Source organism: Balaenoptera musculus, chromosome 6, assembly GCF_009873245.2.
Source record: "Balaenoptera musculus isolate JJ_BM4_2016_0621 chromosome 6, mBalMus1.pri.v3, whole genome shotgun sequence".
NCBI lineage: Eukaryota > Metazoa > Chordata > Mammalia > Artiodactyla > Balaenopteridae > Balaenoptera > Balaenoptera musculus.
Genome location: NC_045790.1, coordinates 102,688,825 through 102,711,067, shown reverse-complemented (window position 1 = coordinate 102,711,067; position 22,243 = coordinate 102,688,825). Strand labels below are relative to the sequence as shown.

Sequence of the window (22,243 nt, the reverse complement as noted above, 5' to 3'; positions counted from 1 at the left end):
AGAGGGAACTCGTTCTGTGTGTGAAATCTGCCCCTCCGACTATGTGGCAGGCGGTGGGAAACTGCAAGCCAGCTTCAGCCTTGGGGATGATATCGACCCTTAGGGCAGTATCACTATTTAGTAAGATAGCCTGTGTTAAGCATTCCCTAAATGAGCATTGCATTAAATGATATGTAAATAAAACCCCATAAGTTTATAGTTCAAAAAACACTAAAGTTTAAAATTATTTGGCAACGTGCTCTTTAAAAGTCTTAAGACAGAGATAGCATTCCTTGAAAATAAACCCCTTTCTCTCACCATTTTTTACTTCCTGTGTGTCTCTGAGGGCGCATTTCTGTGCTTTTCACTCTGCATTCTCTTTGTACATAACTCTGTCTGATCTCATCTCTCTGTATTGCTCTCCATCCTTTCCATCTTGACACTTTCTGTCTGTCCCTGACTCTTTTCTCTATGTTTTCTTTTCTCCTTTACAATATTTTCTCTCCTTCTTCCACTTTTCCTTTTTAAAATGCTGATAGTATGGAGCTAAAACATTCATTTGACCTTTTAATTATATTTTATTGAAGATTAGTATTCTATATCTTATTATATATAATATAAAACATGGTCTATTACATATATGTTTTATTATATTTATAAAATGGACATTTTTATTCCCTATCTTTTACAAAGCTAGAGTAGAATTTTTTTATTCTTTGAAGATGTGTTGCTTTTAAAAATCAACTTTAGGATAATTAAAATGGGTTATTTATTACTTACCGTAGGTCACTGGCCTTTAAGAGAAAAAAATTTACTAGACCACAAGCAAGCTTTGGACATGCTTATAACTTCTTATTATATATACAACATATTTAATAATATATAACATATTACTATATAATGCATATGGTAATTTATAATATATTATGGAGTATATTAATATAATATATAATACAAGATCACAAAATATGTCACTATATAGAATTTATTATTTTAAAATATATTTTATATATTTCATATCACATATACAAATAAATAATATAAAATATATCTTTGTGGAAATTCTATATGTCCATATGCATGGCAATGAGAAGTAGAGTTTGAGAAAAAAAAAGATGCATTTATTACTTCTCATATCCAAGAGAATCATTCCCAGAAGTGATTGCCTCATTTTTTCCTTTATCCAGTTCTCAACCAATTGAACACACACAGAAATTAAATAGCAGAAGACCTTATCACATCTACTTGGCAGACCTAATGTGATGATATTTATATTCTGAGTCTTCTCTATATACAGGGGAATCCATTCAAGAATGATTTAACTAAATAAGATTAAACCTTTCTATATATAAGCTGAGAAAATGCTTCTTTTTCCTGAATTGAATATGAATAATTTATACATTGGTGAGGAGGAGGGAAAATTATTTCAGAATTGTTATGCTTTAAAAGAAGTGATGAGCTCTTGAAATGAATTTGGACTGTTCTGACAAACAGGTGCAGGTTAAGGATTCACTTGACCATTTGGTAGGAGGGGTCCCGGTGACCCTGAGTGCACAAATGCTCGATGTAAACCAGGAGACATCCGACTTGGAGTCAAAGCAAAGTGTAACACGTTCCAGTGACGGAGTAGCTTCTTTTGTGGTGAATCTCCCATCTGAAGTGACGGTGCTGGAGTTTAAAGTGAGCTGAATTCTCCTGTTAAATTTTCTGGGACAGTGTGTACTTTTGACTGTGTGTTTTGGCCAATGTGCAGAACAAATGCGGCAGATTTTATACATGAGTCCAGTGAACAGTTCCACAATTTTGCATCCAAAAAAAGAAAAAAAAAGCACCAGAGGCAATCTGCAAATTCATTGAATGGTCCTTGAGGAAGATAAATCTATCAATTTTTTATTTGGGGTGAATTATTTTCTCTCATATCTGTAAGATTGTATTAGAATCTAGAAGTATCAAAATAGGTATAGCAGTGGAAATCAGTGATAGAAATATTCTCTGTTTCCCACCCCCCAACTTTTTATCTCTTTTCAGGGCCACAAAAGAGCCAAACGTGGAAGCCTCTCTTTTTTCCAGCTGTATGAATCACTCTACATTAGAGCTCCTTAATAGTCTTCTCTCCCAGCAAATAATATTTAGGTTCCCAATCCCAAATAAAAAATGAGTAAGTTAGTAATGCATGTCAATGACCCCAGCAGGCATAGATTCACTATCATCTACTGAGCCCGTATGAAGTGCTAGGCATTGTGCTAACCATTTTGCAGCTGAGGAAACAGAGGCTTTTAACCTTTCTTATGGTTAAATAACTTATCCAGACTTAATAAATGATGGTACTCAAGAGGCAAACCAATGCCTATCTCACTCCAGAGCATGAGCTATTAACCAACCCCTCTGCTGTCGAAGGCCGATATTGGTGCCATGATATCATTTCTGCCCCACTCTGTTTGTAAGCCCTTCTCTGTGCCACGACTTCACAATGAAACTGGGCCAGAGAGTCTGTGTGATATCCATTCACGACTCCTGTCCCCAGTCCTCAGGACCTCCCCACTGCTACCCTTCCAACCCATAGGAAAAGGAGTCCCCAACTCACCATGACACTTCAGGAAGGGTGCCAATATTTGTTCCACGAGCATCTTTCTCTCTTCACTTCACCAGACTTTCCCACCATGGCCCACAATCCCATATCATCCCAATTATTGTCCATAGCCTTTGTAAAGTTACTTGATACTGCAGCTGTACGAACACATTGGAGTAATGGATTTCTTTTTTCTTTAGAATTTGGTGTTGTGAATTTTACAAATTTATAAAGCAAAGAAAGGAATTGAAAATGTATGTTTCACGGAAAACATTACGTCACAGTCCATGTATCTTTTTTTACTTTTTTCCTTTTCAGGTCAGGACTGAGGACCCAGATCTTCCAGAAGAAAATCAGGCCAGCAAAGATTACCGAGCAATAGCATATTCATCTCTCAGCCAAAGTTATCTTTATATTGACTGGACTGAAAACTATAAACCTTTGCTTGTGGGAGAACATCTGAATATTGTTGTTACCCCCAGAAGTCCATATATTGACAAAATAACTCACTATAATTACTTGGTAAGTATAATAATGAAAGATTTATATCTATCTATTCCCCCACCTGATTTTCCTTTGCTTATAGAAAAGCGTTAGAATGATCCCTTACATATATTCTTACAAAGCACTTTCAAAAACATCATCTAATTTGATAATCAGTTTTTCAAAAGCCCTTGAGACAGGGCATGATTTTCATGACTACTTCACAGATGAGGAAACTGAGGGACAAAGAGGTTAAAGGCTCACTACAGTCACTCAGCTGGGAAGAGGAAGGTGGTGATTAGATTAGACCTGGGAACCTCTGACTCTGTGTTATATGCCTTTCACCAAAGACAGCCTGATTCCTCCATAGAGAGAGCCTGATTAAATTCTCACATTACCTCTGCTCTACTTCATGGCCAAAGATTACACGCCTAGACCCATTTAAAATATGTGCATTTCATTGGAAAAAAGAGGGGACCCAAATCCTGCTCTTAAGGGTTGAGTCATATCATACCTGCTCCAGCAACATCCCTGTTACATCACTTAAATTAAACGGAGGTGTCAGTCAAGGCTGTCAGTGAAAGGTAGGAAAGAATGTAAAAAAAAGGTTAAGGGTTTCCTGACAATTACCCAAGAAATGGAATTAATTATTCTGATGATCAGGCCAAACAGGTGATGATGATTCTTTTCAACAGTTTTGAAGAAGAAATTAAAAAATAAATGAGGACCATACTGACTGATGAATAATTAGGGGACTTGTTTAGGGACTACGTACCAAAACCACATATACAGTCCTGTTCTCTAAGGACAATTTAAGGGATCTTTGAGGACATTGTGGCTTCATATGATTTTTAGGGTTTTTTTTTTTAACCTTACACCTCCAGTTTAGAACCTAATCTCTGGCTTTAAAACTTAAGGCCAGAAATTAGGGAAAAATAAAATGCACTCTACCTCCTCATCTATATTTTTTAATCAACTAAACAAGGAGATGTTAATGACAGTGTGATGACTTCAAACAGATTTGAGGTCAAATTTTAGCTCTCTGAATTCGTAGCTAGGTGGTTTTGAACTGAAATCAGTATGACATTTAGTTAATTCCTGAACCTCAGTCCCTTTATCTGCACAATGGAGCTAGTATTCCTATCCTTCTGGTTATTATGGGAACTAAAAGAGTTAATTAAATGTAAAGTTCCTGGCACACAGTAGGCCCATACAGTGTTAACTTTCTTTTTCTTTAACGTAATTTCTACTCCAGCTCCAAGCTCCATCCTGAAGCAAATGTTTTGTTTTTGTAATTACCGTTGCTACTGCTGTTTATTTTTAGATTTTATCCAAGGGCAAAATCGTTCACTTTGGCACAAGGGATAAACTTTCAGATTCAGATTATCAAAGTATAAACATTCCAGTGACACAGAACATGGTTCCTTCAGCTCGTCTCCTGGTCTATTACATTGTTACAGGAGAACAGACCGCAGAATTAGTGTCCGACTCAGTCTGGTTAAATATTGAAGAAAAGTGTGGCAACCAGCTCCAGGTAAGCCACAAACTGTAAGTCACAATCCAACTTTCTTCTGAATAAAGGGGCTGTAAATGCAGCTATCTGTGACGTTTTTGTGTCATACAAATGATATTTTCTCTTTCAAATGACCTTATAGGTTCATCTGTCTCCAAGTACAGATACATATTCCCCTGGCCAACATGTATCTCTTAATATGGCGACTGAGTTGGATTCCTGGGTGGCTTTAATGGCAGTGGACAGTGCTATATATGGGGTGCAAAGGACAGCCAAGAAACCCCTGGAAAGAGTTAAGTAGTGCATGGCCTTGGTTACTGGGGTGGCCCTATGCAGTGCTTCACAAAGTGTGGCCACTAGGGTAAGTCGTGGGGGAAGAATTAAGGGAAGACTAGACCTGCTTTTCTGTAATCTACTCAAAACAGTGACTCTTAGGAAGGTAAGCCATCCTCACGTTAGTCTCTAAAGCCCAGGTCTGTCCATTTTTACTTTTCCAAGTATGGAATTAAGCACTTTAAAAACATATGCCATGATAGCAATTACATTCATGGGCAAAGTGCCATTGATTGGGAGGGTTTGGAGATTTGGGAGCAGGGAGCTTTATAGTAGCAGCAACAGAGAAGAATGAATAGGCAACCACTGGGGGTTTTTTGGGTTTTGTGTCCTTTTTTTACTCATTAAAATCTGTGGCCCAGAAGAATCTGAAAGTGATTCACTTCCCCTAAGTTCCCATTTATCTCCCCTAAGCTCTGCTTCTATTTTCTAGGCTTGAATTTCTTTGAAGGAGGAAAAAAGAACTGAGAAACTATTAAGTTAAAAACATTCAGAAAGGAAAAAACATTTGGGGTCAAAATTAAAACTGGAAAAAGCCTGCCCCCGCAAACAAGTTCTCACCCACTTAGAACCTAGAGCCCTCTTCCCCAAAATACAAGAGATTGTGCTCTTTTTTCTTTTAGCGACTTAAAAATTAGCTTGTTTATTAATTCATTTATTCATATATTCACTCATTTATTCATTTTTGGACATTATATTGATCGCAGTATGCAATCTGTGTACAAAACAGCATGGGGTCGACTTCAAAGAATCACCTCATCAAAGCTTAAGACTTAGTTCTTGATTTAATTTTGAATAGGTATGTATTTCTAAATACAAAAGGACAAACTAAAGGAATGCAGTTGGGAAATTTGGTCTTTGCCCATTTGATAAATGAGTGGGCTGTGCATTTCACAGATTTGTTAGAACCATGTAACAACTTGTACCTTTAGTTTTTCATAGGAATGATTTCCACATCTGAATAGGCTCACCATTTTGCCTTTAGTTAATTCCTAAGAATTATGAAATTAACTAACTACCTCTGGACAGGTATTTCAAACTTTAGAGAAGAATGACCTGGGCTGCGGGGCAGGTGGTGGCCGCAACAATGCAGATGTATTCCACCTGGCTGGACTCACCTTCCTCACCAACGCAAACGCAGATAACGCCCAAGAAAATGGTAAAACACTCAGTACTTTTCGTTTATTCTTCAAATTGATTACTGAAATTTACATGGATGATTTGCCTCCCAGACCTCATTTTTGTCCCTCCTCCAGAATATTCTCTACACTGATCTTATAAGGACATGACTAGGTAACGCCTCTGTATAAAATGTTTCATTAGCCTTCAAGATAAAGTACGAATTCTTTACTGTAATACTCAAGGCCTTCCACGATCCTCTCTCCAGCTCTTTCCAGCTGTTTCTCATCTCACTCTACATGACCTTATGTCTAAGCCATACAGAACCAAGTTAGTTATGGGTGGCACTAAGCTATTTTACATCTTTGGGCCTTTCCTTATTAGGACTGCTTTCCCTTTTATTAGCCTGGAGAAGCTAGAAGAAGAATCATCTCCTTGATTTGGCCTCTTCCCCATATAGAATTGATCATTGCCTCCTCCTTTAATAGGGGGAATACTATAGGGAGGACTAGATCTATTTATAGCAGTTCATCACTGTACGTTCTTACACATAATTACACATCTTGTCTCAGTCACTGCACTGGGAGCTCTTTAAGGGCAAGGACCACATCTTTTTTTTTTTTTTTTTTTTTAATGTTTCTGTTGCCTAACTTCTTTTTTTTTTTTTTAATTAAACCTTTCTTACAACACTTCTTAATTTTATTTATTTATTTATTTTTGCTGTGTTGGGTCTTCGTTTCTGTGCGAGGGCTTTCTCTAGTTGTGGCAAGCGGGGGCCTCTCTTCATCGCGGTGCGCAGGCCTCTCACTATCGCGGCCTCTCTTGTTGCGGAGCACAGGCTCCAGACGCGCAGGCTCAGTAATTGTGGCTCACGGCCCACGTGGCATGTGGGATCTTCCCAGACCAGGGCTCGAACCCGTGTCCCCTGCATTGGCAGGCAGATTCTCAACCACTGCGCCACCAGGGAAGCCCAAGGACCACATCTTAATCATCTTCTTTCTGTGGTTTTAAAATTGTTCATAATTATACATGATACTATTATTTGCAGTAATATAAACACCAAAAATAATTAAAATACCATACCTAACAGAAACATGGCTCACTCTAAAAGCTTAGATATTTCCTTGTAATCAGTGGATCAAAAAGGTTGCAGGATTCAAAACCAAATTCAGATCAAACAAGTCAAACTGTGTGACAATAGATTGTGAGCTCCTCTACAAACAAGTCACATTGAGATGTGTGGTGTGCGGTGCCTAGTCGAAAGCAGGCTCTCAGTATTTGTTGAATGAATGACGTGAATGTTTTAAAAAGTTAAATAATTTCAGGGAATTTTGTGGGTTTTGAGATTTTATCTCCTTTTTCCCCTTCTTTTTCTTTATCTTTTTAAAACAGATGAACCTTGTAAAGAAATTCTCAGGCCAAAAAGAATGCTGCAAAAGAAGATAGAGGAAGAAGGTACTCTAAAAGTTTCATGTGATTGTCAAAAGGTTATGATCGTGTCATTCAAAAGCTGGAGAAAAGTAAACATTATCTAATTTCTCCTAATTCAAATAGAATGGGTGAAAAGAAAGATAATGTACAGACATCTAGCTCACCTCCCCTGGAAAGGTTAATCCAAATTAATCCAATAGTTCATTTGCCATAACCTTAATCTGAGGGAATAAGTCTTTGTTATTTCTATCTCTAAAATATAAAAGATTAACTTTTATTTGTCACAAATATTTCCTCTCTGCAAACTTCATCTAGTAATTAAAATCACATTCTTCCATTTTATTCTAACAAAATCCATGATTTAAGTAACTTTGAGATATACCTGGAAGTCTATCTCTTATTGCATGCATTTAACAGTTAAGAGTATTTTAGATTATTTGGTGGGGGGGAAATAATCCCAACAGAAATTATTTTTAAGTATTATTTAAACAGAGATATAATAATTGGCAATGTTACAATAGAAAGAACATTGAACCAGGAGTCAGTGCCCTGAGCTCAACTAATAAGATGTTTATAGTAGTACAATAATACTTTCCATCTGTATATGAGTCATTTTAATTCTAACCTTCATTCTAAGTTTTAATGATATGAAAAGAGAGATACTGATTAATCGAAGCACTTATGATGAGGAAAGATGCCACTGGTGAAGAAATGTTTGAAACCACAAACCACAAGAAACGTTTGAAAACAATAGGATATTTAGCTTGAAGAAGAACATACTTGTATAGTGATGGTAACTATCTTCAGATATTTGCAGGCTTCTCAGATCATTAACTTATTTTACTCAAAGGGTGCTGAACCCAAGGCGCCAGTTTCAAAAGTCAGTACTCAGCTTAGTTGCAGGAAGCCCTTAACCATTTAGTGCAAATCGGAGTGGACTACCTTATGGGGCCACATTCTCCCATTCCTAGGGTAGTTCCAAAGTGGGGCTGGACAGTCAACTAGCCATGGCTGTTGTGGGGCTGGAGTCCTGTGACAGCAGAAATCCAGTATCCCTCAAGAGCCTTTCTAAGCCTGAGATGTTTTGACTCTATGCATAATCAAGGGCACTTGAATTATTACCATTTCAGCTGCTAAATACAAATTTCCGAAGTTGAAGAAATGTTGTTATGATGGAGCCTATCGTAATGATGATGAAACCTGTGAGCAGCGAGCCGCTCGGATTAAGATAGGCCAAAGATGCGTCAAAGCTTTCAAGGACTGTTGTGCCATCGCAAGCCAGTTCCGTGCTGAAGAGCATCATAAAAATATCCGATTGGGAAGGCTACGTAAGTTTGACATTTTCTATTGGAAAATATGGGGAGCTTGATGTAATTTTATGCTTCCGAAAAAGGTGGTTTACATGCTCTATTTAAAACAGAAAGTAGAAAAGATAACTTGCAAATGCTGTTAAGAAAAAAATTTTGTTGTCATTTTTGGGAATCAGAAGAGGTATATATAGTACAGAGTAGAGTGCACTAGTCCATAGTCAAGACCCAGGCAAGTTTGAAGCTGACTCATTCTATAAACGTGAATGATTATTTATCCTCTCTGAGCCTCAATCTCCTCATTTTTAAAGCAAGAAGCTTGGGCCAGGTGATCTCTAATATGCCTTTTTTAAAAAAAAATAAGTTATTTATTTATTTATTTTTGGCTGTGTTGGGTCTTCGTTTCTGTGCGAGGGCCTTCTCTAGTTGTGGCAAGCGGGGGCCACTCTTCATCGCGGTGCGCGGGCCTCTCATTATCGCGGCCTCTCTTGTTGCAGAGCACAGGCTCCAGACCTGCAGGCTCAGTAGTTGTGGCTCACGGGCCTAGTTGCTCCGCGGCATGTGGGATCTTCCCAGACCAGGGCTCGAACCCGTGCCCCCTGCATTAGCAGGCAGATTCCCAACCACTGCGCCACTGGGGAAGCCCTCTAATACGCCTTTGAGTTCTAAAATTCCATGGTTCTGTGATATTACAACCATTAAAAATTCTGTTTATACCTATACTGACCACATATAGCAAAAGATTTCTAAATGTAGCGTAACCTTAAATGTACTCACATAAAGTTGAAATCTTATTTCAATTTCAACCACAATATACATTTTCAGAATTTATAGAACTCTCATTAACATGTTTTCAGAACTTTTAGGACTTTCAATTCATTTATATACAGTCAAAACAAACAAAAGCAGAGTGACAGATCCTGTTTGATTGTTTTGCTTAACAGTATGTCTTTTGTTGTTGTTGTTGTTACTTTTTTTCTTTTTTTCAAAATTTATTTATTTATTTATTTTTGGCTGCGTTGGGTCTTCGTTGGTGTGCATGGGCTTTCTCTAGTTGCGGTGAGCGGGGGCTATTCTTTTGTTGTGGTGCGCAGGCTTCTCGTTGCGGTGGCTTCTCTTGTTGCAGAGCACAGGCTCTAGGTGCACAGGCTTCAGTAGCTGTGGCACGTGGGCTCAGTAGTTGTGGCTCACGGGCTCTAGAGCGCAGCCTCAGTAGTTGTGGCGCATGGGCTTAGTTGTTCCGCGTCATGTGGAATCTTCCCGGACCGGGGCTCGTACCTGTGTCCCCTGCATTGGCGGGAGGATTCTTAATCACTGTGCCACCAGGAAAGCCCTTAACAGTATGTCTTAAATGTCATCATTCTGAGTGGGTACATTTCTGCAGAAATAAATTCTTGTGGCCATTTATCAAAACCAGGTTATTAGATATATTTAGGCTGTTTTCAGAGTTTTGCTTATTACACGCAGTATTTTTTATGAACAATCTAGTACATATCGATTTTTCGTGGTCCAGTTTTTCAACTCTAATCATCTGGGTTGGCATCAGCTGCCTGGAATTCAGCCTCTGTAGCTCCCTCCTCTCTGTCCCTTGTTCTAGACAGCTTGGCCTCCCAAATTCCCGTGGGTGGTGTTGCAACTCTGCCAGGGTCTGTATGGGTTTCTCTCCCTGCTCTAAAGCCTGTAAACTGCCTCCAGACAGTAAACCTGGATAATTTTAGGGTTCACCCAATCTGTCTCCCTTTTCTCAGGAATCACTGTCCTGGCTCACTTATGGTCTAATATTTGAAAGCTGTTGTGTCTGGTTTTCTAGTTTTTTTAAGGCAGAGGGGTAACTCCAGTCCCTATCAGTGCATCTTGGACAGAAGCAGACATTCTGTCCATTTTTATTAAAGAAAATATAAATAAATTTCTGAGGTAAGGCAGAGAATCATATAAACCTCCCTATTTTACAAAATAAAAACAATTATGCAATTTTTAAAATGCAAATAACTTTATAGACTAAATTAGTATCTTGTATAATTTCCGGAACATGAAACATTTAGCAATTTAAAAAACAAATTATTAAACATATTTTTATGCTTTATTCATTTTGTCAGTGCCACTAGTGGAGAAATCCTAAGGCCTTCATTGTTCTATTTTGAAATCACTAAACAAAATGTTTCATTGACCTTTCTGAAAATGCTTAAGCTATTGATTAATGTCCATATTTTAAAATTCAGCTCTAAGTAGAATTTATGCTGTTTTTCCATAATCAAATATACTTTTTCCCCCAGATATAAAGACTCTTTTACCAGTAACCAAACCAGAAATCAGGACTTATTTTCCAGAAAGCTGGTTATGGGAAGTTCATCATGTCCCCAAAAGGTATTACGTTTCTTTGACATTTCTCTGAAAAATATGGGAAGATGCAAATATTCTGACCAAAAATCTGGAAATTACCCATTTCCCAATATTTTATTTAAGAGTTAAGATGATACCACCATTGGGTCAAATTTTATTTTACTTCTTTTTTTTTTAGCGTGTGATTTCTTCTAATAATTGGTTCCAGGTCATGATGAACTCTTGGGGAAGAAGGGTACCATTCCATTCAACTTCATTCCATTTCAGGTAGCCTTTACCGAGCACAACTGTGTGCTTTACACTGCATTACGCAGCTGTTTTCATCCTGAAATATCTGTAACTACAAAACAAACATTGATTAATAGGGGGAAAGGTTCTTTTCTTGTTAAAGTCCTTTATTCAACACATGTTTATAGAATGCCTACTCTGTACCAGGCACTGAAAACAGTGCCCCTTCCCTGAGTGTCACCCTTCCTCAGGTCGGCGGGGGGGGGTTGAGGGGTGGGGCTCAAAGCACAGACTTTCCAAGGAGCCGTCAAGGCAGTGAGTTCAGGGCCTGACATCTGACTTCTAATGGGTCTCCTGGCCTCTACCCTTGTCCTGCCTGATTCCTCCTCCACAGTGTTGTCCACTTCATCTGACATTGCCCCTCGGCTAGCATTTCCCCTCGCAGACCTTTCCACTACTGTCCCCCACCCAGTGATTGGATGTATTGCCCCTCTCAATGAACTCTGTTGCACATATCACACAATATAATGATGTCCTGTTTACCTGACTGTCTTCCACATTAAAATGTAAATACTTCCAGGGCAAGGACTAAATTCAGGTTAGTTTTATATCCAGGAACTGGCATAGGGTCCGGCTTCTAGAGGCACTAAAATAAATTTGTTGAATCAATGCACACTGCCTCTGAACTTTTTAAAAGTTTTACTGGTACAGTTATTACAGTGAATCGCAATTTATATACTGAACTATTTCTTCCACTAGACCGTGAACTGCTTGAGAGCAGGAGTGTAACTATGAGTGCTGTGTACTCAGTATTTAGTGCTATGCTTGACACAAAGTTGGTGCACAATAGCTGTTTGTTGATTGAGTATAAGCTTGATCTTAATCAGAAATGTTTAGTTATATCAACTTCGTTATGAGCAGTGTTAAGATGCATTAGTATTTTGCTTCCCTATTTTAGAGCATACTACACAATAAACATAATTTTTTTCTTTTAATTGTATGTTTTGAATTTGCAATGTTTCAAAGACATCCTTCTGAATTTGAATTCTCATCATACAAGTGAAATACCTAAAAACATGGAATGAGTATAAGAGTTACTGAATAAACTTTTCTTGCCTGATTTTTCTTTAATACCTGATGTGATTTTGTTCTGTTGTGATTTTTTTCTTTCTTCTAAAGTAGTATGAAGCAAGAATTCTGTTAATGCAAGCTGTCAATTTGGGTTAATCAATGTTCCGCTGTATTTGAATATATCAACATTTTAACTTTCAGAAACCAGTTGCAGTTTGTGCTACCTGATTCTCTAACTACCTGGGAAATTCAAGGTGTTGGCATTTCAAATAGTGGTAAGCAAATTGAAGCTATATACTCACGTAAGGAATGATTTGATTTGGCAAAATGCAGTTTTTTGTTATTGTCTTTTTAGTTTACCGAGGACTTAGGTGGTGTCATTTATTAAAACCTATTTTTAATGTATTACAAAGAGACTTAGATGTGCCCACATCATGGACTGTATCAGTTTCTTCTTTTGTTCTTCTATTAGTCATCATTTTATAAATACTGATGTGAAGCTCCCATTTTCCTTTGTATTTTCTCAGTGAGTAGAAGATTCAGTAGAGTTAGAGAAAAATATATAATTTCTCTCCTGGACTAGTGCCCTTTTGTGGTGATTTAGTGCAGACACTTTATAAATAACTTCAGGCTTGGCTTGTTTGCTCACTATATTTTGTTCTTATAAATCTTGGTTTCCACAATCAAAATTTTATGCCCATTAAACGGAACCAATCATGAATATCTAAAAAAGAGATTTGGTGCTTTAGTTAATAAACATTCTCACGCCTTAAATAGAATTAAATATTTGTTGGACAAATGAAGTTTTCTGTTAATACCAATAATTACTGAATGAAGAACAATGATAAAAGAATAGATCTTAAAAGTTCTTACCACAAGAAAAAAAATTTGTAATATGTGTGGTGGTGGATGTTAACTAGACTTATTGTGATGATCATTTCACAATGTATACAAATATCGAATCATGTTGTACACCTGAAGCTAATATAATATTATACTTCAATTATAGCTCAATTTTAAAAAATCAGTGAGTAGAAAATTCAAGGACATGGGGTGTTAGGGCAGAGAAAAACATCATCTAACTTTCGTTTTTTCCTTGAAGCAAAGCAAATCTGAGACATTTTAGTACTAATAAGGCATTATGGGAATTCCCTAATATGCTTCAACTTTGCTTTCACTTTGGCCTGAAGGTATATGTGTTGCTGATACTCTCAAGACAAAGGTGTTCAAAAGTGTCTTCCTGGAAATGAATATACCATATTCTGTTGTACGAGGGGAACAGATCCAATTGAGTGGAACTGTTTACAACTATAGAACGTCTGGAATTCTGGTAAGTATTTATGGTGTGTTCAAATAAATGGAAAAAATGAAGATGTCCCTGATTTTCTGAGAATTCTATTAATGGAATTATCACGTACACACACACACAAACTCAACTCAGTGAAGGGAAGAAGAAAAGAAGAAGAGTTAAGATAACTATTCATACAACTCCAATTCAATGAAGAATACAAGTCCTTAAGATAATCAATGTGCTGTGGAGGCTCAGAGAAAGATGAGCTTACATTTGGTTCATTCATCACCCTGATCTCTTTACCTCTAACAACCCTTTCCTTTCCTCCATTTTAGCCATTCACACTCTTCACTTTGCAGATCTTGTCTTCCCCCCCCGGAAAATTTGATTTCAAACATCTCACCAACTGACCACCTCCTACCTATCCTTCTGACTCATTAACCTTGTTACTTTGTAGCTACAGTTCTACAGCATCATTGAAACCTCCAGCTCTTTGACTCCATTACTTTTTATTCTTCATTAGCCTTCTTATGCTAAAGTCTTTACTTCACTCCTTGTTCAGGTTAGAATTCATAAGCCATCATTATAGCCTCACTGATTAAAAACATGTCAACTCCCTTGATCCCCTATTGCTCTGGGGTACACTCTGTGAAAAACTCCAGCCATGGCCAGACCCACCATTTGTCTTCTTTTTGCCAACACATTTCTAAACAGAGTTATACATTAGGCTGTCTGATTTCACTTGAAAATCACAATCACAAAATTTTATATAGGAACTCAATGCAGTCCGAAAATCTGACTCTATTTTTTTTTTAAAGCTCTAATTTTATTCTTAGACATGAGTATTTCAGTGGTCTCCAAAAATTTCGCTTACAGCTCCCTAAATCTTTTTGGAAAAACTAAGTACCCCATTGGCACATTTTTAAATTGGCATCTAAAATTTTTCATCATAAATTCAAAAAAATATGCAAATTTATAACTTCGGGAATACTTGAGTATTGATATTTTAAAAATAAAACTGTTATATCAAACTTTTAAAGGTATACAGCAGAATCTAAATACCATAGCAATCCATTTAAAAATACCCGAATAAACTCTTGTTAACAACAGATTATATACCATTCCTTTTATCTGTGAACTCATATTTCCATTCCACTCTCCTAGTGTTATATATTTTACACTTGAATGTTTTCTATCGATTACTCTCTCATACTTTGATGCAACAAAAATATGTACATACACTGAAATTGAATTATTTTTAAGTTTTATGATTATAAGACTCTAAGTGTCAAATAATTGCTTGCTGATCTAGTTAAAAATGTATTCAGGTTTTGATAGGTATTATCCTGAATTTATAAATTACTGTAAGGGAAACTGACTTGTCTACAATACTGAATTTTTTACATCTCTTCATTCTTTTGCTTTATGTACTAGATCAGGGGTCAGCAATCTATGGCCCATGGGCCAAAACTGGCCTGCTCCCTCTTCTTTTATGGCCTATAAGATAAGACTGTTTTTCACATTTCTAAAAGGTTGAGGGGGGGGGGGAAGTAGAATATTTCATGGCACACGAAAATTATATGAAATTCAAATTTCAGTGTCCATAAATAAAGTTTAAAGCCACACCCATTTGTGTAGGTATTATCCATGGCAGAGTTGAGTAGTTGTGACATAGACCGTATGTAGTGCTTTCATTGCATTGCACTACTGTTCAGAGCACCACAAAGTGCAATGACATAATTATAATTAGACAGTGTTTTAAGTGTCACACATCTCATGGTACTGCCATATTTTATTTAATTTTTAAATTATCAGTGCAGTATTCATCATATCAAAACAAGAAACAAGAACATCTGAGATATCTCAGGGTAATTACCGATTAATTACCTTTCCTCTTGAGTACAGATCACACTTTCCTATTTCTTTACATCTAGTAACTTTGCATTGACCCTTGGACTTTCGTAATGAAATGTTATAGAGACTCTGGATTCCATTACGATCCTCTGAAGAGCTTTCATCTTGGTTTGTGTGTTTTAGCAGGCAGTTGGCTGAATCAATCTCAAACTTTGAAATCTCAGTTCAGTTCCTTTAGCCTTAGCTGGGATGCTTAGAGTCTGTGCTGTGCATAGTTCAGGGGTTGACCAGGTTTGAGCAAAGTTTATATGCTGAACCTGGAGGTCCTTCACTTTTCCACTGTGGTGGCTGCGCCATACTCTGTCCCCTGGTTCTTTAAGCCAATAAGATGGCAGGTTCTACTGGAGGTTTAGCTACTCCTTAAGGGACAAATGGTGACTGTCCTCAGGTTAAAACTGTAAAAATATAGGACCCTCACACAGTGTCCCTCCTTTCTTCTGAGTGTCACCTTCTCTTCCAATCTCTAGTGCCTTCAGGTAGTTTTTGTTTTTTTTAAACACGTATTTTGTCTAGAGCTTATAGTTATTATTTGCAGAAGAGTTATCCAAGTAGGAGCTACTTGGCTATTTCTGAAAGCAGAACCACTGCCGGAGTTTTTGGGTTTTGGGTTTGGTTTTTTTTTTTTTTTTGATATTTGATATCAGTTTCAAAAGTTGCTTTCTATCTCAATTTACTAAGAGTTTTTATAATGAATTCATGTTGAATTTGATCAAATCACTCTTCTGTATCTATCCTTACCTACCCTACCCCAGCTCTCCAGGGGGAATCATTGGCCTCAGGTGACCCAAAAGTCTTCTTTAACTCCTGCCTCACCCACCCTAGCTGTTGTGTTTCCCAAGAAGATAGTTAAGAGGGAAAAGGAGCTTGCCATTTTTGAGAAATTCCTCAAAATTAGTTGTTGAATGTTGTTACTCTTCCTTGTTTACCTGCTTGATTTATTCTGGATCTTACAGATTTATTATTTTGGGTATAGTTCTGTCAGTTCACTAGATTTTGGAGAGGAGATGAAAAATATTCACTGTTTGAGCCAGAAGTCAGTAGGTATCATTATTATCCCCATTACAAAGATGAAGAAATGGAGGGTCATGCAATGTGCTCTTGTCACACAGGAAGTGGCAGAGCCAAGATTTGAACCTAGGTCTTTCCGGAGCCAGAGTCTGGCTGTATAATGGGGTACAAGTGGGAAGTTAATAAGAGGCAAGATTGGAAAAGTTGGTCGGGGGCATATTAGGCAGGACCTTAAATGCCAAGAGATGGAGTTTCCTGTCTTTCATAAAACCATTTATTGAATACCAAAGGCTGAGCTATAAGATACAAAGATGAATAAGACACACAGAGTGCCTGAGCCTGGGCTCCCACTGCTTAAAATATAAACATGTAAAGAGACAGTGTAACAAATGCTATCATGACAACATGAACAAAGAACTTCAGTAGTGTTGTACCCGATTTAGTAGGTAACAGTCTAAGGGAGGTTAGATGTTTCTGAGCCAGTGTTGAGCTTTCTAGACATCCTGTCACATTGCTAAGCTCTATGGCAACTGGTTTGTGTGTTTTAGAAAATCTGAAATGAGCTTTCTCTACAGCCTTGGAATCTAAGGGATTATTTAACGAGTACCAGGGGAGAGATTTTGTCCAGATGAATGTAATCAGGGCGTGCTTTCCTTATCATAAAATGTTTTGAAATAATTGTTCACTGGTGATATTTCAGTTCTGTGTTAAAATGTCTCCCGTGGAGGGAATCTGTTCATCGGGAAGCCCAGACATTGACCCTCAGGGGAAAAGTTCCTCCAAATGTCTGCCCCAGAGAATAGAGGGCTCCTCCAGCCACTTGGTGACCTTCAGCGTGCTTCCTCTGGAAATCGGCCTCCACAACATCAGCTTCTCACTGGAGACTTCTGATGGAAATGAAATCTTAATAAAAACATTACGAGTGGTGGTAAGAAAATATGCTTTTTAAAAATTCTTTCAAAAACACTTTTTTCTTTCTGAAAAAAAAGTTATCAGCAACTCATGCTTAAGTGATTCAGAAAGAGACACACAGAGAAAATGATAACACAAACATAACAAAATGCTAACATTTGGGGGAATCTGGGTGGAGGTTATCTCAGATATTTTTGGACTATTCTTATAACTTTTCTTTAAGTCTGAAATTATGTTTTTAAAGTTTAAATAAAACAATGATACTTGCTCATTGTAGAAAGCATGGAATACTGAAAAACCACAGAGAAGAAAATTAAAACCACCAAAAACCCCTACAACCAGAGATACCCAATTTTAACATTTTGGTATATAGTTTTCTGGAGTGTTTTTTTCCCCCAACACATTCAGAAAATGTTTTGAAATCTGTACCAGACATTATGCTAAGTACTGGAGCTACAGCAATAAATAAGATAGGATCCATGCATTTATAGTTTAGAATTTATAGTCTAGAAAATTTTCCATTTTGTAAATGAGTAAACAGGCCAAAAAAGGAAGAAAACTATCATTTCTTAAGTACTGTTTACCCACACAGTCTGTTGAGTGTTTTCATGTTATCTTATTAAGATTAAGATTCTTGGCAAGAATGTTAATGACAGAACTGGGTCTTCCGAGGTCTTCATTCTCTGAGTTCTGTTTTCAGCCATGAAATTCACTTCAGTAAACATGTATTGACTTATTTTGTACAAGGCACATCTATTTTCTATACATCTTTGCATGGTTGTTCCATGCACAGATTCTGGAGCCACACTGCCTGAGTTTGAATCCTGGCTCCACTACTCCCTAGCAGTGTGACATAGGATAAGTTTCTTGATCTCTCTGGGTGTCAGTTTCCTCATATGTCACATGGGAGCACTACTCCATAGAGTATTTTTTTTTTTTTTTAATTTTATTTATTTATTTATTTATTTATGGTTGTGTTGGGTCTTCGTTTCTGTGCGAGGGCTTTCTCTAGTTGCGGCAAGTGGGGGCCACTCCTCATCGCGGTGCGCGGGCCTCTCGCTATCGCGGCCTCTCTTGTTGCGGAGCACAGGCTCCAGACGCGCAGGCTCAGCAATTGTGGCTCACGGGCCTAGTTGCTCCGCGGCATGTGGGATCTTCCCAGACCAGGGCTCGAACCCGTGTCCCCTGCATTGGCAGGCAGATTCTCAACCACTGTGCCACCAGGGAAGCCCCATAGAGTATTTTTGAGGTTAAATGAGCTAATACATACAAAGTACTTAGATCAATTACCTGGCTTATAATAACTTCTATTTAAGTGTTTGCTCTGATCATCATGCAAATAGCCAGAAAATCTTATTCCTGGAGGTAGACAAATAAGTATTTAAACATACTTTGCCTTCTCCAAAAAAAAAAAAAAAAAGGATTTTTTAATTGGAAAAGTAGTCAAGTTGATTCAAGCATTCAGGTCATATAAATTTAATTACGTTCTTAACTGAATGATTTTTGCCTTTATTTTAGCCCGAAGGTGTCAAAAGGGAAAGTTATGCTGGCACTACTCTGGACCCGAAGGGTATCTACGGTAGGCAAAATGAGTTTGTATTTTATATGTTGTCTTTTGCCCTAGAGAGATGTGTAAGCTGAAACACTATTTTTAAAAATGTTAGTTGTCTAGAATCAGAAATATCCACTTCTTAGTTCACTGCCATTTTTGATAGCATGTGTTATATTATAATCTGGATGGGCTTAGAACAAAGAAAAATAATCCCATTCGGTTCTTGTTTGTTTGTTTGTTTTGCTGCATGGCGTGGCTTTTGGGATCTTATTTCCCCACCAGGGATCGAACTCAGGCAGTGAAAGTACCAAGCCCTAACCACTGGACCGCCAGGGAATTCCCAAAGTAACCCCATTAGTTTTAAATACAAAGCATTGAAATAGTAATCATTGCATGACTTCCCTTATATATTAGTCATTTTATCATTCTATCCATCACAATAATAATTTATAATAGTTTCTTATAGAACCATCAGTCCAAAAAACACCTAAGAAAAAGTCATTTACATTCTTATCTAACATGCATTATTTGAAAACACAATAATGCTGATAAATTTCTTAACAAAGCCATTCCTCATTGTTCCTGCTTCCTTGCTTTTCCTCCAGTTGAGATATTCTGAATCTTCCTTTTTTTTTTTGAATCTTCTTAAAGTTAGAATTGTGCAAACATTTGAGCACTTCATCAAGGCCTAAATACCTCCGTATTTATGAAATTTAGAATGTTTTCAGTTAACAATTCTTTTCACCAAAAAAAGACAGACTACTGTAGTTCTTATTAAATGGTTGAAATTTACCTTATTGTTGCATTGTATCATTCTTCTTTTCTTTCAGTGATACAGCAATGGAAAAAAAAAAGTTTTCTTACAAATCAAGACCGCTGTACTCAGAGTGCTATTTCCTCTAGGAAAGCAAAGAATTAATATTTACATTTCTAATCAGCTGAGTCCCATAAACTGAATAAGGATGACTTCACGCAAACTTTTTTCTCTAATTTTATCTTCACACAGACCTCCTCCCAGCCTGTGAAGGATATATGGGGAGTTATATGACAAATTCTGAGGTTTTGGCCTCATGCAGTCACATCACACCTCAGAGCCACTGCTTCCTTTGTCTTCTCTTTCTCTTCCCCCTTATGCCTGCTATACTAACATTATTGCAAACAGCTTTCCAAAACAGCCCTGTCTTACCCATCCCAGGTGTGAACATCAGGCCCACAAGATGGCAATGATCTTTTATCGGGGAATAGATCTCTCCATCAAAAATCTTGGTTAAAAACAAAGAATCTATGCCTCTTTCCAATCTTGTCACATGACTTTTTTCCTTTATCATTTTAGACAACTTAGATTCAGGCAACTTTGTTACTTTCCAGAGTGCTAAATAGGGTAAAGATGACAACCAATTCTGTCCAGTTTATTTCAGAGATTTTATTAAATAGTTCCAATCTGTGTATATTGGAATTGCTATACCGCTATGACACTTTACAGAGTTTTTTTTAAAAGACTAAAAAAATGTATTTGGAAAAGTAAACAGACAATAATGTTAGAGGAAATCTGAGAAAAATATCAGTGAGGGAGAATGAGGTATCAGAACAAATTGTAAAGTAATAGTAATTAAAATTACGTGACATCAGTTTAAAAAGAGACTAAACACAGAAACTCAATACACACGACTAGCCCTAGCCTTTGGTTCCTGCTTTCTCTGCCTGACAAGCTCTCTCCCCCAATTCTTCTTGTATCTCAGATGCAGAGAGTTCAGCTCCTCACCCACCTCAGTTCTCAGCACATCATCATCATTGGTTTGGGCAGGCCCCTCTCATGTTTTATTTTCTCTCCTCATGCCTGACCTCCACTCCCATTTCCCTTCCTTCAAATGCCCCCAATCTAATATGCTTGAAATATGTCTTAGAATATGGAGGAAAGGTTGTTTTGTGTGTGTATGTTTTTTTAACATATAAAAGGTACTGTGCTATAGGTCCTGTTCTAGTTCTTAAGTTTTTAAACACAATACTCTGTTTTAAACAAATATTTCTATTGCTATACATGCATTTAACTCACTGCTTCTACACAATATTTTAGAGTGTATTCTGTTGCCAAACTCAGGTTCGGCTGCTTACCGCTCAAAAGGCAATAATTTGAGAGGCAAATGTCAATAGAAAGGAAAGATGCTTTAATCAGAGAAGCCAGCAATCTGGGGAGAAGGTAGACTCGCATCCCAAGACCAACTCCAAAGTTTCTGCTCAGCCATTACAGTTTTTAAAGGAGAAGGGGGGAAGAATCTCAGTGAATCATCTAGGCAGGAGGTTGAATTCTGCATCATTCTCCATTGTGTGCAGACTGGCTGACTCTTCAGATGTTATCTAGCCCATGTGATTTGCCTTCAGGATTTCTAAAGGGGCTGTTGGGGGTAGAGAGCTAGTCATTCTTTTTTTTTTTTCTTTTTGATTTATTTATTTTTGGCTGCGTTGGGTCTTCGTTGCTGTGCGGTGGGCTTTCTCTAGTTGCGGTGAGCAGGGGCTACTCTAGGTTGTGGTGCGCGGGCTTCTCATTGCAGTGGCTTCTCTTTGTGGAGCACGGGCTCAAAGTGCGTGGGCTTCAGTAGGTGTGGCACGCAGGTTCAGTCGTTGTGGCTCGCGGGCTCTAGAGCGCAGGCTCAGTAGTTGTGGCACACGGGCTTAGCTGCTCCGTGGCATGTGGGTCTTCCCGGACCAGGGATCAAATCCGTGTCCCCTGCATTGGCAGGCAGATTCTTAACCACTGCGCCACCGGGCAAGCCCTTTTTTTTTTAATTTTTATTTTATATTGGAGTATAGTTGATTAACAATGTTGTGTTAGTTTTGGGTGTTCAGCAAAGTGATTCATTTATATGTATACATGCATCTATTCTTTTTCAAATTCTTTTCCCATTTAGATTATTACAGAATATTGAGCAGAGTTCCCTGTAGAGCTAGTCATTCTTTAACTGCTTAATTCTTCATTTTTGCTTCTTTTTATCTAGGAAAAGAATCAACAGGTTCTTTGATTCTTTGCATGGTGTGCATTCAGGAGAGCATAAGTTAGGAGTTAGGTCAAACTGCCTAGTGATCTCATTCCTATAATTAGGTTCTTTTAAGTTTAGAGGGGGATAGAAATGGACAAACAGGAAAGGGGCAAAAGAGCTTCTTTCAATTCCCCACTGTCAAACATAATTCCATTTCT

The 22,243-nt window shown here is 37.6% G+C and overlaps 1 protein-coding gene across 1 annotated transcript in view; it reads left to right on the top strand.

Annotated features, from left to right (window-relative positions):
- Positions 1 to 22,243, top strand: part of C5 (complement C5) — a 79,899-nt gene that overhangs the window by 23,723 nt on the left and 33,933 nt on the right. The window contains exons 11-22 of the mRNA XM_036856822.1: positions 1,474 to 1,659; positions 2,867 to 3,070; positions 4,356 to 4,565; positions 4,687 to 4,836; positions 5,907 to 6,036; positions 7,389 to 7,451; positions 8,558 to 8,755; positions 11,008 to 11,098; positions 12,575 to 12,648; positions 13,564 to 13,703; positions 17,287 to 17,514; positions 19,017 to 19,077. Of these exons, the coding sequence (XP_036712717.1) occupies positions 1,474 to 1,659; positions 2,867 to 3,070; positions 4,356 to 4,565; positions 4,687 to 4,836; positions 5,907 to 6,036; positions 7,389 to 7,451; positions 8,558 to 8,755; positions 11,008 to 11,098; positions 12,575 to 12,648; positions 13,564 to 13,703; positions 17,287 to 17,514; positions 19,017 to 19,077 (1,735 nt within the window). The remainder of the gene's footprint in view (positions 1 to 1,473; positions 1,660 to 2,866; positions 3,071 to 4,355; positions 4,566 to 4,686; positions 4,837 to 5,906; positions 6,037 to 7,388; positions 7,452 to 8,557; positions 8,756 to 11,007; positions 11,099 to 12,574; positions 12,649 to 13,563; positions 13,704 to 17,286; positions 17,515 to 19,016; positions 19,078 to 22,243) is intronic.